At 31.8% G+C, this 18,986-nt stretch overlaps 1 protein-coding gene across 4 annotated transcripts in view; it reads left to right on the top strand.

Moving 5' to 3' along the window:
• Positions 1 to 18,986, top strand: part of LOC118194710 (uncharacterized) — a 146,007-nt gene that overhangs the window by 42,824 nt on the left and 84,197 nt on the right. For all 4 annotated transcript variants that reach the window (XM_085820658.1, XM_085820654.1, XM_085820662.1 and 1 more), the window contains exons 7-10: positions 11,645 to 11,793; positions 17,160 to 17,241; positions 17,683 to 17,754; positions 17,860 to 17,946. In XM_085820658.1, coding sequence (XP_085676784.1) covers positions 11,645 to 11,793; positions 17,160 to 17,241; positions 17,683 to 17,754; positions 17,860 to 17,946 — 390 coding nt within the window. The remainder of the gene's footprint in view (positions 1 to 11,644; positions 11,794 to 17,159; positions 17,242 to 17,682; positions 17,755 to 17,859; positions 17,947 to 18,986) is intronic.

The following is an 18,986-nucleotide window of genomic DNA, read 5'->3' as shown; positions in this document are numbered from 1 at the left end:
ATAAAATTAAACTGCATATAACTCTAAAATAAGCCAGCATATAATAATGGCGCATTGGTTTCTAAAACAATGGGCTGGATGAAAAAATCCATGTATCATGGTAGCTATTCATATTCTTCAGCTTTCCTAATATTCTCATGTTCATTTTACATTACATAACTAAAGTATCTAAAATACAATAAAAATGCAAACAATATTCATGAGAGAATGTTAAAAGCAATCATAAGCATTTGATTGAATAACCATATTTTGTCTTCTTGCAAGCTGACGCTTAAAATGATATGCAGTTTGAAAAATGCTTAATCCTTTAATAAAATATTCAAAAAAGATTAAAAAAAGGTACTGTTCTGTTATCAGGACCGGGTTCAGAAATGTATTTATGTAGGCTTGTATATTTGTAAATGTTGCTTAACAAGTAAATCATAGGTTCGAAAATCTGAGCCGACACTTTTTAAAAACACCAACATTTATTTTCATGCCATTTCTAATTCTACAAAATCTTAAATGCAACTAACTATCAAACAGAAAAGCAGACGTAGACGTAATGATGCATCATCTGGGCACGTGATCCTCGTGACAGACGAATTCTTTAGGGTTGCCACAAAAAGGCAGTGTGTCGCCACAATTCTCCCACCTTTAGAGTGGATGGCTATACACTCAAAACATAAAACTTACATCAATATAAATGAGGGTTATATAACAAATAAAATTATTTAATACATAATACTTAATAATAATCATAGTACTTGACAACAAAATTAATACTGATGAATAATACAACAATAATAGCACAACAAAATAAATCATTATAACTCAAAGACATGAATTACATTATTCGTGATTTTAAGGTCCAGTATCTTTCTCTTAAATGCGACATCAACAATGTAGTACCTGCATGCAACAAATCTTTGTGTACACTTAATATCAATAATTTGACTACTGGATGTTCAGAAGGTAATATGATGGGGAACTTAAAGCTGTTAGAGTCGTCACGATAAGCAACAATAGACTTAGCTTTTATTAGACCCTGACTATTGACAAATGGTCTGAGTTGTCTTAGCTTATCATCTGTTTCACCATTAAACGACTATTTTTGTATTAATAACATTAAAGCTATTTCTCCCCTTTCTATTTCAGATACAGTCAAATCCTTAGAATGGTTGTTATTATTATTCTTATGTACATTATTATAAAATCTGAATATCCATGATAACATTCTTACAATTTTCTTAAATGATGAGAAATACTTATAGTACCATCCAATACAATTACAGAGTTGCCAACTCTCCTGATTTAAGCGGGAGACTCCCGCTTTTCGACTGCTCTCCCGCCAACCCGATTTACGATATATTTCTCCCGACTTTTTCTTATTCTTAAAATTTCTCACGACTTTTATGAAACTTGGCTTAATACTTTGTTATATGAATAAAAACAAAGTGCTTTTGGATGTCTGAAAGCAGTTGAATTATTCTACATTATATCTAAAACAAAACCTTGCTAATCAGATAGCTTCTGCTTTGTGAGTGACAGCATTATATGTATCCAGAAACGTCGTTCTCCAGTTCTCCAATGGGCTTCGAGCTCCACTGCATGTTAGCTGGCATATATTAGCCAATGAGGACAAAGTAAATTGTTATTTGGACGTGCTTTAGTTATTTCTTTCATTTTGTCCAGAGTTGTGTGAGTACACGTGCCTTAGGGAAATAGTTTTAGAAATTATCATCTTTTGCTACATCTGCGAGAAAGTGAAATACTCATGTACGTTTCAAAAATCGTACACAGTTAACTTTCATTCCATTATTTCCTCAAAGAAATGTAATAAATTTGCGATGTGTACCACCCGTCGTTGCGATTTTTCGATTTCGCATGGTGGAAGGGCGGATGTTCTCAAACATGTACGTACGCAAAAACACAAGGATAACATGAGTTGTTTTTAAAAAAACGGAAAATTAAATTTTTCTTCGGAAACAAAGGACCAAAAAGTTATTAATGCAGAATGTCTGTTCTCTGCCTTTTTACTGGAGCACATCCTGCCACTGAATGCATCGGATCACGCTGCAGCTTTATTTAGAAAAATGTTTCCCGATAGTGAAATCGCTAAAAAATACTCAAGGTCCAAGAATCAAAACAGGATCAATTGTTAAAGAAATGGGTTTGAAAAATAAATCTTCAGTTATTGATAGCATTAAAACAGCTCCTTTCTGCCTCTCTACGGATGGAAGTAATAATACCGATTCAAAACTGTATCCAATTGTTTCTTTTTTTGATCCAGAGTCTTCAGAAATTGAGTGCAGTTTACTTTATGTTCCTACTTTAGAAGGACATTTGACAGGCTTTAATATAGCACAGCTAATTATTAAAACTTTAAAAGAAAATGCAGGCCCTCTGGATAATTGCTTAGCACTTCGTGCCGATAATGCACCATTATTGGTAGGCTTGGAAGACTGGTGTTGCAGGCATCTTAAGAAAAGGAAAATTCAGATTATGAGGTGCACCTGTCACCTCTTAAATTTAGCAGCTGAAAAAGGGGCAGCTTCTTTACCCATAAATGTGTATGAACACGTCGTTGATATTTATTATTATCTTGAAAGGAGTTCTAAAAGGAAGGAAAAATTGAAACAATCCATCCAAGTCTTCATTCAAGTTTTCTAATTTTAACAGCTGCATAACAGCAGTTTACAATTAGAAAACTTGGATGAAGTTATAAAATCAGCTAGGATTGACACCCAGTGGAGTTTAATTGGAAAAGTGAAAGGTGCTGATGGAACTGTAAAATATAGTGAACTGTCTAGAATTGTGTTACCATCTTGACAGTTCCCTATAGTAATGCAGAGTGTGAAAGGATTCTCAGTGTTGCGAAAACGAGGACTAAATTTAGATCTAATATTAGTGATGACACATTCGAAAAACTTTTATTAGCGAAAACAGGCCTACGTGGCAATTGCTGTGAACAAAATTATGAAGTTTCTTTCTTAAAGAAAGCAAAATTTGCCACTGTTTATAACATTTGTACGAAAACTAAAGTGTCTTTTTTTTTTTTTTTTTTTCTCTTAAACGATGCAAGTAATAAAAATGTTTTTTATGTGTAAGGTATTTTTTGTTGCTTGCATTTAAGAATTAGTTACTATTTAAAGTTAATTCATTATTAAAAACTATATTTTTATCATTTAAAAAGTCTTTTTAACATTGTGAAAAATCTCCGGATTTCTTAAAAAAATCTCCTGATTTTTGAGTGTCATAGGTTGGCAAGTATGCAATTATCACTCTTTGCCAACGTAACAATAACTGTCTTACGTATTTCTGAATTAACCAAATCCTCATCTGGTTCATCATTAGATTTAGGCCAATTTGCCTCATCTTTCCGTAACCAATCAGGTCCCTCCCACCATTTTCGTTCTATTAATTGATCTGCATAACAACCTCTAGAAAGTAGGTCAGCAAGATTGAGACTACCAGAGACATGTCGCCATACAGTGGCAGAGGTCAAAGACCTTATTTCCTGTACACGATTAAAAACGAAAGCTCCCCAACGTTGATTTCTTCGTATCCAACTTAAAGCCGTCGAGGAGTCAGTCCAACAATGAGTACGAACTTCATGTAGGCCAATATCATTAATAACAGAAGACAATAACCTAGAACCAATATTACAAGCAAGAAGTTCTAATCGAGGAATCATAATAGGTTTTAAAGACGCTACTTTCGATCTTGCGTGTACCAAACTAACCTTTACCTTTTTGCCACTCTGTACTCTTAAAAAGACGCATGCACCATACGCACTTTTACTACTGTCACAAAAGAGATGTATATTCACAGCTTCATTAATAGGTCTGAGACCTATCCATCTAGGTATTTGGATACTAGATAGCAAGTACAACTTTTTAAGCCAAAACCTAAACTTTTTGGTTAATTCATCGGGAAGAATATTGTCTCATTTAAGCCTTAAATTCCAAGTTTCCTGTAAAATTAGTTTTGGAATCAACATTACAGGAGCCGTATGCCCTATAACGTCAAACACCTGATGAGCTACTGCTAAAACTAGTCTTTTAGTAACTTTTAGTAACTAATAATTATTTGTGATTCATTTACAAACTTTCTCATTTCTATTTCTGAATCCATACTAGCCACACAGTTATCTACGTAAAAGGATGTTTTCAATATCTCTGCTGTATGACTTAAGCTTTTGGGAACTACACTCAAATGATATTGTATTGTAGCGGCCAATAAATACGGACTACACGTAATACCAAAAACTACCCTTCTATGCCGATACAGTTCAACTTGTTCTTGATTATCCCTACTGAACCACATAAATCTCAAAAAGTCTCGATCTTTTTCCCTTATAGATATTTGCAAGAACGCTTTTTCGATATCTGAAGTAACACCAACGTAATTCTTGCGAAACCGATTAAGAATCGAAGGTATAATTTCAATTAAATTTGGTCCAGTAGATAAACAATCGTTCAGTGATGGGTAAACAGGCAAATAAGAACTTGCGTTAACCACTGGTCTTATACTCGTGCTACTATTTTCTTTAACAACTGCTCTATGAGGTAAATAATGTACACCCTTATATTTATTCTTATCTAGTACTTTTTCAATTATCCCGAGTGCTAACCAGTTCTGGTAAACGTCTCCGTAAGCGTCAAAATTTCCCGTAGTCATTAATTTTCTTTTAGTACTTACAAGACATTTTTCTGCTATCACTTTGTTTTCGGGTAAAAGCGAGCTATCTGACACCCAGGGTAATGCTACTTCGTACCTTCCCTCCGAATTTACCGTAAGAGTCTCTTCAAAATATTTTTGCGTATCCTCCTGTAACTGAGTTTTGGTTTTACTTACGGAAGTTTCACTAATACCCAAAACATCTAACTTCCAGAGATCACTTATACATTGACCCTTCACTAACAGAGAAGAAATTAGGAGGGATGCAGTATTTATCGCAGTTGGCTCAGTGCCAGTAAATTTATCCATAACAGTCCAGCCTAACTGCGTATGCACCGCGCTGACGCTGCACGTAAGGGGAACAATTTTTCCAGTTAACAACTTACCAGCAAAATCCGCACCAATTAGTAATTTTATCTCTTTATCTACCTTACATGTACCATTTTCTAAATCACTTAATTTGATACCATGTGACTTGAGTTCGCGTAACCACGAACCAGATGGGAGTTGTTTAATTTCAGAACAAATTTTGTTTTGACCAAGTACCTCTAATTTACACTTATATTTACTATATATATTGCTTACTTCAATAACATAGTTTTTATATACATTTTCTGAAGTCTCAACTCCACCAAAAAGAAATTGCTTAATTTTTGATTCACCAATACACTTACAATTTAACCTTTGAGCAACATCATTACATAAATATGATTTCATAGAACCACTATCATAAATTGCTCGTACAAACATTTCGTTAGAACCATTCTGAATTTTTACAATTAAAGTTTGAAGATATACGTCTGATACCTTCACATAGTTATTAAAAATGCCTGTTTTGTTTTCGTCATTCCCTAACTTTGTGACACTTTTTGTTTTTTGTTAGAAGGCAAATCAAGACACATAATCACAAAATGTTGATTTTTACATAAGTTACACCTATGTTTAACTGTGCACTGATTTGCTCTATGGTTTTTCTTAAGGCACACAAAACAAACATTTTTAATAATATCTTTCTTACATTCTAAACTCATTAAAGATGTATCTTTACAACTTTCAGACAAATGGGATTTTTCACAAAAAATACAAGTATCAGACTTTTTATACTTTTGAAAATTTTCATTACACTTACTACTATTTGCATTAATTAGTTCACATGCAGTTGGAACAACAGATTTTGTGTCAAAAAACTTATTTTTCTTATTACTTACTTTATCAGAACTCAAAACATCACGAGTAAGTTTAACTCTAAATTCAGTTTCTACTTCCCTTTTTAGAAAATCAATTAATGACTCTAAATCACTCTTACCTGTTGTTTCAGGAGACATACCTCGTTGTCTTTCCCAAATTTGTATTAAATCAGCAGGAAGTGCTGATTCCACTAAAGGAAGTAAAACAACTGCAAATTTATCTTTAGTTAAACCGAGTGTTTTCAATGCGCGTGGTTGAGTTTGCAACTTGTCATAAAGAGTTAATAAGTCTATTTTTTGTTTGTCAGTGATTACCAGTTTTAATAGCTCTCTAACATAAATTTAAATTAAAACATTTTCATTTCCAAATCGTTCTTTGAGATACTCCACGGCTTTTTCGTAATTTTCTTCCGTAGCAGGAAAACTCTCCACCATTGCTCTTGGCGCAGTCTCAGGTTTCGTAGATTGTAGTAGATAATGAAACTTGTCTCTCTTGTCGATGCGAGTATCTTCATGTATTTTACTAAACCTTGTCCAAAACGTCAACCACTTTCGGGAGTCTCCATCAAACTTCACCAGTTCGATCTCGGGCAGTTTCTGTTTTGCGGCTGTAACTATTCCAGATGAAGAACCACTATTCATTGAACCAGTAGAAGGCTGTGAACACTTATCCTTTTTCCTGTTGGCTTTTACTTTCAACGTAGATAATTTATCGTAATATTCTTGAGCTACACTAAATTCTCTTTCGTATTCTTCTTCAGTACAGCCTTTTTTTCTGTAGAAGTTCCAAAAAAGAGTCATCTGTATTTCGTAAAGTTTTATACTTCTCTGAAATTTGATCTAAATAAATTTCTAAATCGTCCAAATCCAGAGAATCTGATCGTATCAGTTCTTCTAACTTATTAGCTGTTTTCGTAAATTATCAAGTGTCGAAATCGATAATGTCACCCTGTGACATTCATGCTGGCTAGGCTCGCCAAATTTGTTGCTTAACAAGTAAATCGTAGGTTTGAAAATCTGAGCCGACACTTTTTAAAAACACCAACATTTATTTTCACGCCATTTCTAATTCTACAAAATCTTAAATGCAACTAACTATCAAACAGAAAAGCAGACGTAGACGTAATGATGCATCATCTGGGCACGTGATCCTCGTGATGGACGAATTCTTTAGGGTTGCCACAGAAAGGCAGTGTGTCGCCACAGTAAATGTATGTGTGTGTGTATACATGTACACATCTATGCACATACTTACAACCCAGGTTCATACATTTCCGAATCCGGTCCCGATAACAGAACAGTACCCCCCAAAAAACTGAAAACTTCCAATTATCCATGTTTTAAAATTGAATTAAAAACTAGATTAAGATAATGTTTCAACCATAGATATTTTGAACAAAACAATGCAAACTCTTATTTTTGTACAATCGTTCAAACTATTTATAAATTTATTGCTGCAGTAAAATAATAAGCAATCTGATCACACATAATATTTTCAAACTGAATGCATAAACTGGACTAAAAAAAATTCAGTCATAAACATTTGGATAGCAGGACAAATCGGATATTTCAAAAAGACAGCCATTGAGATATACATGTAATTCACGACAGAACGGTAACAATTCATAAAGCTGTGATAGCTAACACATTTATTTAACTGTCAAAATGACATAAATTCGAAAATCAAAAAGTAAACATACAAGTATTGCAACTGAACTTACCTTTCATGCAACAAAAAATATCCACAGAACAAGTAAACCTCATGGCGCAGCCATCTTGGATTTCGTTTCAAATCAGACGGACGTTTACGGATTTGCGGAAGAATACAAGGAACTAGTAGTTTGCCAGATACAATGTGCTATGACGCGAAAGAATATAGTTCTGCAGAACTTCCTACATTATTCCGTAATAAACAGTACTATTTCATAATTTTTTCTTTATCTCATTAATTAATTAATAGGGAAATAGCTGAATTAATTTTCAGTGAAATATAAAATATTGCATGTACGTGACGATAACCTTCTGTCCACCTTCTGTCATCTGTCTGTTCCACTGAGAATATAAACACAATTTGGAATCTGAGAGTATTAGTAAATAAATGTATAGAATATTGCCTCTCAAATGACCACTTCTGAAAGTGACAAATAGTTCTGAGATTATAAATAAATATTGATATTAAGCATTATTTCTCTAAGATGACTATCTCTATATAAGACCAAAGCTTCTAGAATCTTGGGTAGTCATCAGAGAATTATTTTTACTGCGAAATTATCGCACGACTGTAATTCAATATCAATAACACATCGCACGATTGAAAAATATTTTCCGTCCTGTAATTATGAGGTATTTCTCCCGCTTTCCTAGCGTGCCTTCGTGGTGTAATGGTTCTGCACGCTGGGCCGGTATTTAAGAGGTCCGTGGTTCGATTCCCAGCGAAGGCGGTTGCTAATTTTTCATCTCTCCGGCTTCCCAAAAAAATCCTAATGTCTCTACAGTGGCGCCCGAACAAAAAAGGTGTTGGATGAGGTATATCTGCACCCAAGATTTAGCGATTGGGTCCCCTTTAACAAAAAAGTCCCCCGTTAAAAAAGGGAGTAATATAAGGTATTTCTTCCGCTTTCCTAGCGTGTCTTCGTGGTGTAGTGGTTCTGTACACTGGGCCGGTATTCCAGAGGTCCGTCGTTCGATTCCCGCCAAAGGCAGTTGCTAATTTTTCATCTTTCCTGCTTCCAAAAAAATACCTAATGTCTCTACACCCAAATTAAAAAAAAAAAAAAAAAAAAAAAAAAAAAAATTGTTTCCGTAATTAAAATATATATATATATATATATATATATATAATTTTATCTATATTTATAGTAGGGTTTGTAATCTGTAAGTAATTATACATGTAATTTATACATTTTTATAAAAAATATATGTTATTTAGAATTTAGCAAATATTCTAGAAAATGCTAATCCATTGAAAAAAATATTTTCCATGACTAAATTAATTTTTAAAAACATCAGAAAAAATAGCAGTTAAAATTAATAACAAAATAACAAGAATAAATCATCAATCATATCAATATTTTTAATGTACAGCATTTAGAAACAACTTAGTAAAATACGTATGAAAATTAAATAATGTGCAAGTTTCAGATGTGCAATGTCAAAAAATTAAAACTGGTAAATTTGAGAACAAATATCCTCAGAATGTTTGACAACCGAAGTCCTCCGGACAATGCAGTATGAATGTCCTCAGAATGTGAAATTTGTGAAGTCCTCAGGACATCTGAGAATCAACATCTTCAGGACATCCTCTCATATCCCGGGACATAGCGACTTAAATAAGACACCCTCAGGATGTTAAATTATGATCTCCTCAGGACATCCTAAGTATGTCCCGGGATGTTGCGACTTAAATAGGACATCCTGAGGATGTTTTGTGCTATGATGGGTTTCTGTTTAACCATTCAATCATCACTTTGTCATGATCATCACTTTTAGCTTAGCAAATAATTTTTCTATTAATCATTGCAAGTGGAGTGTCTGAATCCACAAAATATTCATAATAGTTCCTTTTTCTGCTATGCCATATGCAGTTGACTTTTTAATGCCAAAATCCTTGTATAATTTTGAGATGGATATACCTATATCCATTTTTTTTTTTCAGCAATTCCACTTTTTGTTTAATGGACATTGAAACATGCTTTCACTTTATAGATCCCGTTTCAGCTCCAGAATTAGAAATTCTTTTCGACATAATTGAAAGTTCAAACCTTAGTTTTCAAAAAATTGCTGTAATTATAACAGCCTGCAAAAAAAATATTTAATAAATAAATTCCCACATATACTTAAGCTTACTGAAGGCTGGCGCTAGATACTTTGCTGCCAGATGCAGTCTGTGTGGGTCCTAAATTCTGCTACCAAGTGCCTCCCTAAGTTCTAAATATTTGCCACCCCTTAATTTTGGGTCCCAATGCTTTCCCTAAATTCTAGAAATTTTATCATCCCTTAATTTTGTTATTTGGTGCTTCTCTAAATTCCAAAAATTTTGTCTTCCCTAAATTCTGCTGCTTGGTGTGGCCATATGAGCTCTGGCACTGGTTCTGTGTTTATGTGAATAAAAAAATCAGTTATTCTTAATTGAAATAACACTAATTGTAATCTTTTGGCCTATGAGTATCATTAACAAAATCTATTTTTAAGATATGGAAAAAAATTAAAAAATTTTTTTTCCTTGTCAACATTCATCGCATTTAACTCTATAATCATCCCCAAACGTAATATCAACATAAAAGGTTTCTATACTCTTGTTATTCAGTCACTAATATAAAAAAAAATTGTTTAGGCATTGCTGCATGAGTTATTACTCAAGTTGTCATGTGTTGATAAACATAGGTGGTGAAAGCAAAATATAATAAATAATGATTTACAGTGTTGGTGTCAGGGATATAAAATATTAGTAGTTAAAAATGTTTCTATCTAGAATGTTTTGGTTTGAGATGTAAGCCAAGCAAATATGCAGCTATGGATCCAAATTATTGATCACACAAATTTATGCTAAAATGATTGTTTCTTCAATAATGAAGGTATTTTATTTAGTGCTGATGTTTTCTTATGGGGAAAAAATTCGAATGTGCATGCCTAAAGCATAAAAAAAAATTCCTAGCAGAAATTATTGTTGGTGGGGTTATTTCCTTAATTGATAGACATGACTGGTCATATTACAGTCAAAAGTCTTTAATCCGGACTCGTCGGAACTTCGGCAATTCTGGATTATCGGTTTTTCTGGATTATAGATCATCAGTTTAAATCTGCTAAGATGGCATGCAGAAATTATAAAATTTAAAGTATGAAACTGTAATTTGTGAAATAAAGAGAAATTATGATCTAAAGAATATCAAAATTTACAAAAAAAAAAAAAAAAAAAAAAAAAAAAAAAAAGAGCTTAATATCTATTTGTTTACTTTATTAAACATTTTTTTTAACGCGCGCATGCGTAAAGCATACATTGCGCATAGTCGAAATTAGAAAATTGCAATCAGTAAACTATTTGATGTGTATTCGGGATATTTATAATGACGAGGAATTTGATTTAAATCATATCAAAGCCGGAGTACATCGATAGGAAATACTACATTTCGTAAGGAATTATAAGCCGAATAAAATAAAAACATCTGTCCTGAAGATAAGGATAGTGCTGACAGATCAACTTCCAGTTCATTGCGCGCGGTGATGTCCCCCCCCACCCACCCACCGCAGAGCAGCGTGAAATTGATAAACGGATTTCGGAATGGTTAGAGAAACAAAGGATATACCTTTATCTATTTTTTACAGCAATTCCACTTTTTATTTGATGGACATCGAAACATGCTTTCGCTTTGTAGATCCTTTGGTAGTTCCAGAATCGGAAATTCTTTTTGACATAAGCGAAAGTTCAAGCTTTCTTTTATAAAATTGCTCTAACAGTCTGCAAAAAATAATAAGCCGGATCCAATTAGAAGATAGAACAATGCAATCTGCAACATTAACTGAAATAGATAATTAGATCATTTTTAGCTTAGCTTATACCGTTCGTTATACATTACACGCGCATGCATAGACGCATATGCGCAATGCGTTAACGCATGCACAGAAAGTTTGCAGCTTTGATGTCCGGATTAAAGACTTTTGATTGTATTATTCGATTATTATTGTTGCTTTATTAAAAAAGTATTGGTATTTTTGTGATAATTGAAATTCATTGAGTAAAAATATGAAACATTTGGAGAAGTTGAATTTTGAATTGCAGTTGCTTTTCCATTTTTCAGAAAGTTATACATTCTGCTCTACAAAACTTGTGCCTCTCTTCTGGGACCAGCCCTATTAGCCCTTCTAGCACAAGCAACATGGATAAATCCCATTTGATAGTTGAACTTGCTGATGCAAAAGCTAGACTTAGGAAACTTCAGCAAGAAGTGTAAGTTTATAATTTGTTTGGTACTTTTGCTTTATCTGCCTGCAGGTCTGGCAGTCATATCTTATTGTATTTTGTTGGCCATTTTTAATACTGAAATTCTGTTTTTGAGTCTCACGTTGTTTGGTTTCATCATGTGGCTATTTGAATTACCATCCGCTGAAAAAGATTCGATTGAATATTTCCAGCAAATACATTATAGAGGCAATAGGCAAAACAGCTTCTACCTGAAATAAACACTAATCGACATAAGCAATCCCCCTTCGACACTTTTTGTGATTATTTTCATTGTTTTATTATGTGTTACTATATCATATTATTTGTTCTTATGATATTGTGGGCAGATAAAGGAAAAGTAACATTATTTTAATAGTAAAATTTATTTTTATACTTTTTTCTTTTACAGAAAAATTGGATTCTGTTCTACATCGTTAAATTGTCTAGCAGTATATGGTTGATATCAATTAATTTTTCCTATTTTTATAGAAAACTATCTTTTAAGCATTTTCCATTAGAAAGTATTTTGTGAGATTAAAAAAACTTCCTTTAAATTGATAACATTTGAATGCTTTGTATATTTAATTTACTAATTAATCATTTTGAAAAAAATGTATTTAAAATTGATTCTAAGCTGTAATCTAATTTATACTCTTCTGTTATTGGGGCCGTATTGAGAAATGTATGTATGTATGTGCTCATGTATGCATGTACACACATATACAGTGTCTCAAAAAAGTGATGGGACACTTGTGCTTTACAAAAGGAAACTGTAGTAAAATAAATTTAAAAAACAGTAAAAAATTTTTGTGGGTGTGTTTCGTACTTAAATTTAGTAACAATTATTACATAACATACATTTTCTCAAAATATTAAAATATTAATTTAATAAAAATGCAATTGTTTAGAACGGAGCAAAAAATGGCACACATAAGTGATGGGACACTTACTTTTCCATCAAATATTTATCCAAAAATTTTACTTTTTAAAAAGTTTTAATATTTGTTGGATTTCCTTTTCTTTTTAAAACATGATTCAATCTTCTTGGGATGGATTCCACTAATTTTTTTGTGATTTCTGGAGTGATTTTACTCCATTCTTCTTGAAGCACCGATTTTAATTGTTGTTTTGAAGAAATGGTGTGTTTGCGAATTCTTGATTCCAATTCTTGCCAAATATTCTCTATAGGATTTAAGTCTGGAGATTGTGGTGGTGTTTTTATTATTTCAGGACAGTTATACAGCAGCCAGAGTCTAACGTTCAAAGCAGTGTGCTTAGGGTCATTGTCCTGGTAGAATTTAAAATGATATGAAGGTAGAATTAAAATATGTTATGCTTATGAAGGTTCAATTTTCGCGCTGAAGATTTCAAATTTTGATTTAAAATGTCAATATTCTTTTGCTGATCCATTATACTGTCAATAAAAACAAGATTACCAACTCCAGCGGACGACATACCACCCCCATACCATAACTCCTCCTCCACCATGTTTTACTGTTGGCATCAAGTTCTGTTTGCGAAATTCTTCCCTGGGTTTTCTCCACACCAAGATTCTACCGTCAGAACCAAATATATTAAATTTACTCTCATCAGCAAATATAACTTCATTCCAGTAATCAGAATTCTTATTTATGTTGGATTTTGTGAAAGCCAGTCTGAGTTTTCTATTCTTTTCACTCACGAAGAATTTTTTCCTGGCTGCTCTACAGTGATATCCAGCAGATCGAATTACTCTTCTAATAGTCTCAGGATTAACAATTACTCCATATAATGCTTGTAAATCAGGAACAGTTTTAGGAGCACTCATTCTTGGATTTTTTTTTAATATTTCGAACGATAATTCGCTTTATTCCATTGAATAGTTTTGATGGTCGGCCACGTCTTCTTTTATCCTAGATCATATGATTCTTTTTATATTGTTTAATGATATTGAAAACTGTTGAAGGACTCAAGTTAACTGTTTCAGCTGTTTCTCTAATAGATTTTCCACGTTCAATATGCAAATTAATAACTAATTTTCGAATTTCAGGCAAAGTTTCTTTTCGTTTGCATTCATAGCTGCACAGAGCTAAAAAACACAAAAATTCCAAAACAAACTGGAGAGAAAGACTGCAGACGATTTTATAAATTATTGCCAATTGCTTTTGAGTAAAAATAAATACCCCAAAAGATATTTTTATTGCTTACTTCAGATGATTTTGTTGCATAGTACGTAGTGTGCCATCACTTATGTGAGCCATTTTTTTTTGCTCCGTTCTAAACAATTGTATTTTTATTAAATTATATTTTAATATTTTGAGTAAATGTATGTTATGTAATAATTGTTACTAAATTTAAGTACGAAACACACCCACAAAAATTTTTTACTGTTTTTTAAATTTATTTTACTACAGTTTCCTTTTGTAAAGCACAAGTGTCCCATCTCTTTTGTGAGACACTGTATTATCAAAGAACTCATATTATCAAGTGCGATGACGATTGCAAACACTACGTATTATAATGGAAATAGATGGATGTGTACATGGACACCGAGCTTTGATGTTTTTCGAGCGAATACGGATCGTTGTGTACAAAGGAAAACGAGATAATGTGTGATGACGAGCTGTAATGTAACGTATTTTATATGCAATGTTTAACATATCATTTATGTATTTTAAATTTGTATTGTTGTTTTAATTGTGAATTATATTTAAGACCATTTTTCAGTTAAACTGTATTTTTAATTTTTTGGTTTTGATATGTTTACAATGCTTTCCGACTTACGATATATATCGATAGCCCGACGATCTACTCAACAGTAGCAAAACTGTAAACTTTGACCCTATAAGTAACTTTTACCTCATTATTATAATACGTAGTGTTTGCAATCGTCATCGCACTTGATAATATGAGTTCTTTGATAATACAGTGTCTCACAAAAGTGATGGGACACTTGTGCTTTACAAAAGGAAACTGTAATAAAATAAATTAAAAAAAACATGTAAAAATTATTTGTGGGTGTGTTTTATACTTAAATTTAGTAACAATTATTACATAACATAAATTTTCTCAAAATATTAATTTAATAAAAATACAATTGTTTAGAACGGAGCAAAAAATGGCTCACATAAGTGATGGCACACTACGTACTATGCAACAAAAATCGTCTGAAGTAAGCAATAAAAATATCTTTTGGGGTATTTATTTTTACTCAATAGCAATTTGCAATAATTTATAAAATCGTCTGCAGTATTTCTCTCCAGTTTGTTTTGGAATTTTTGAGTTTTTTATCTCTGTGCAGCCATGAATGCCAAACGAAAAGAAACTTTGCCTGAAATTCGAAAATTAGTTATTAATTTGCATATTGAACGTGGAAATTCTATTAGAGAAACTGCTGAAACAGTTAACCTGAGTCATTCAACAGTTTTCAATATCATTAAACGATATAAAAAGAATCATATGATTCAGGATAAAAGAAGACCTGGCCGACCATCAAAGCTATCCAATGGAATAAAGCGAATTATCGTTCGAAATATTAAAAAAAATCCAAGAATGAGGGCTCCTAAAGTTGCTGCTGATTTACAAGCATTATATGGAGTAATTGTTAATCCTGAGACTATTAGAAGAGTAATTCGATTTGCTGGATATCACGGTAGAGCAGCCAGGAAAAAATTCTTCGTGAATGAAAAGAATAGAAACCTCAGACTGGCTTTCGCAAAATCCAACATAAATAAGAATTCTGATTACTGGAATGAAGTTATATTTGCTGATGAGAGTAAATTTAATATACTTGGTTCTGACGGTAGAATCTTGGTGTGGAGAAAACCCAGGGAAGAATTTCGCAAACACACCATTTCTTTAAAACAACAATTAAAATCGGTGCTTCAAGAAGAATGGGGTAAAATCACTCCAGAAATCGCAAACAAATTAGTCGAATCCATCCCAAGAAGATTAAATCATGTTTTAAAAGTAAAAGGAAATCCAACAAAATATTAAAACCTTTTATAAAGTAAAATTTTTGGATTAAATACTATTTGATGGAAAAGTAAGTGTCCCATCACTTATGTGAGCCATTTTTTGCTCCGTTCTAAACAATTGTATTTTTATTAAATTGATATTTTAATATTTTGAGAGAATGTATGTTATGTAATAATTGTTACTAAATTTAAGTATGAAACACACCCACAAAAAATTTTTACATGTTCTTTTTAATTTATTTTATTACAGTTTCTTTTTGTAAAGCACAAGTGTCCCATCACTTTTTTGAGACACTGTATGCACATACATATAGGCACATACATACCTATATACACATTTCTGAATCCAGTCCCAATAACAGAAGGGTACTCCTAATTTATTGGATGTTCATTGATTCCTTAGTATCAGTGCAGAAATACACTGTGTATATATATGTAGTATCTGTAAGTGCGACACAACCACCAGAGGGCCTCACCAATGCGCCAGCAGCGAGGTGAAAGAGGAGTATGACAGAGACTTTCTTCTGCTATCCCACATGAAGGTGGTGAGATGTCTGTCTACACGTGAAGGTGTAGAATAAGAAACTGTAGTTCTCCACGCCAAGGTTGTAAATTGAACTGTATAATACATCAGCAAGTGCGATTAGGCACTAATCGGTTATGTGATAACACTGGCAAAAGCTATACAGAATCCTGTTTGTATCAAACGGCACTTGTATTTAATCTAATTTGTACCTCTTCTGATTTCCTTTATTAAATGTTCTGTGGTGTGGAAAACAACGTTGGAATTGTTATTTAGCATCTTCAACTCCCCCACTACACACATATATATATAAAGATTCATGTAAGAGATGACATTACATTTTTAAGGCATTTAAAAAGGAGGGGAAGGATTTGCAAGTGATATGATTTTACATATGTTTGAAATCTCACGTATATGAGCAGAAAATGATCTGGAGAAAAAATGATTAAGAGGCCTAAACCTTTTTTGAACTTTTTTGAGATAAAATAAACTCTGAGTAATCTGTTTTCTTTTCATGTAAAAATTTAGGGATAAGTAATATTATATGGAATGAATGAGTAATGTTTTTCAGATTAAGGGAGGGAGACATGATCTTCTATAGGTTTATGTAATATTCTTTTCAAGAAAAATTTACTTACGTTTAGATAGTAAAATAAGTATAATATTCATGTTGTCTTATTTTCATTTCTGTTATTACTTTTGTAAGCTTTTTTTTTTTTTTTTTTTTTTTAAATTTCTAAACTGTGTGATCTTCTTAACTCTTAAGTATTATTTTGTAATTCTATAATATTTTTGTAATTTAGTTAATTAGTAAACACGTGCTATGTTGCTAAATGCAACTTTTGAATTCAAAATGTATTATGCTTTATGAAGCTTTTATTTGTATTATACAGTGAGGAAAAAAATGAAGGAATAACAGAATTAAAGGAAGAACTAGAGAAATCCAAAGAATCTTTATGTAAACTTCGTCAAGAAGTAAGTGTAGGCTTAACATGTTTCTCTATTTCTAAAATTATTTCTGAAAAATAATTGTACTTAAAAATGTATATAAGTATATTTTTTACTATTAGTGTTGATTTTTTAATAATGCTCATTTTAATTTTTAACATTATGAATATATGTGTTATATTTAGAATTTTATTAAAACTTGATTCTGTATAAAAGTATGCAATTTTTTTAATGCTTTTTTAGTGCTATTTCAGGCTGTAAGGAATGCATTACTATTTTAAACCAATGATCACTGATCTGTGTTATTTAGGCCATTTTTATTCACTTTTGTATAATTTTATTATGTTTGTTCTACTTGAAAATATTGACTTTGTAAGCATTTACAAACAAATACTCAAGTAATGTGTGTAATATTTCCTTCTTGCTTTTAATTGCTAAGTCATTTTTTCCCCCTCCCTTTATTTATAGAACTTAGAGTTAATTCAAGATGCTCGCACAGCAAAAACTTATCGAGATGAAATAGATATCTTAAAAGAAAGGGTAAGCTTAATTTTTTAATTTTTAGTTCCTTCAATTGTTAAGTAGTATTTGACTGTGCAATAAATAATTTCTGACTGCTATTTTTATAATATTTTCATTTTGTAGGTTCGTAAAGTCGACCGTTTGGAGAGTGAAATTCAAAGATACAAAGATAAAATGAATGAATTAGATTTCTACAAATCCAGAGTTGAAGTAATTTTGCTTTTCCTTATTGTATTTAAACTGTCAAAACAAGAGTTAGAAGAATAATTTTTTTAGCATTTATCCTAATTTTATTTTGTAACATAATAATATATGTTGTATAATTATTATGTTTAATAATATTAGGAATTCTTTGATCATTGTTTCATTTAAGTATGTTATTTGAGTGTCAGAAAATCCTATAATTATGAAATAGAATATTTTCTTGTTTAATTACTGAATCAACCTTCAAAGCATTTTTTCTATGGTTCAAAATATTATCTTTGTTAAGTAAAATTTATGAGTTCTGTTTTATGAACATTGAATAAAGTTTTTTAATAATGATTTTGTTAATCCTTATTGCATTAATGCTAAGCAAAATTTTCTGTTTATAATTTACATTGCCTTTATTATATCATTCAGTTTATAATTTACATTGCCTTTATTATATCATTCAGTTTATAATTTACATTGTCTTTATTATATCATTCAGTTTATTAGTATCCTTGCTATAAAATTACATTTACAGTAACTTCTTAAATCCAAGTATTAGAAAAAACGATGTTAGGCTAACTTAAAAAGCATTATATTCATATATACAGATCACAGTATTCTAATAACAATGTGTACTTTTTTTTAGTTCAATACTTTTTTTTATTAGTTAACATAACATAACATAACAATAGGGGCGCTTCCTTCTTATGAAAAGAAGGAAAAGAGTTTAGGCAATATTGCCCATTACTCTTCCGCCATTTGATCATTTAAATCAAGGGATTTAAATGGTAACTCCCATAAAAGGTAAGTAATAAATAAATAGATAAGATCCCAAACTGACACCAAGTCTATAGTATCAGCAAAAGATCCCATTTCTAAGTTCAAGGTGTCGGTTGGATCGTGAAAACTTCCCTATTGGATGAAAAACTGATTCAATCCCTCCCAAACCACCAAACGCAAATTCTTGACCAAACAAGAGTGCGATGGAGAGTCAAATAAATAAATAAATAAGGAGGGCAAAGGTGCATTCTCAAGCCAAATGGCCAGGTAGTGTATAA

The sequence above is a fragment of the Stegodyphus dumicola genome, chromosome 1 (genome assembly GCF_044657685.1).
Source record: "Stegodyphus dumicola isolate Sdum_Otavi_A_Nest chromosome 1, ASM4465768v1".
Taxonomy (NCBI): domain Eukaryota; kingdom Metazoa; phylum Arthropoda; class Arachnida; order Araneae; family Eresidae; genus Stegodyphus; species Stegodyphus dumicola.
Note: the sequence above shows the minus strand (reverse complement) of the source record. Positions and strands in the feature narration are given on the sequence as shown.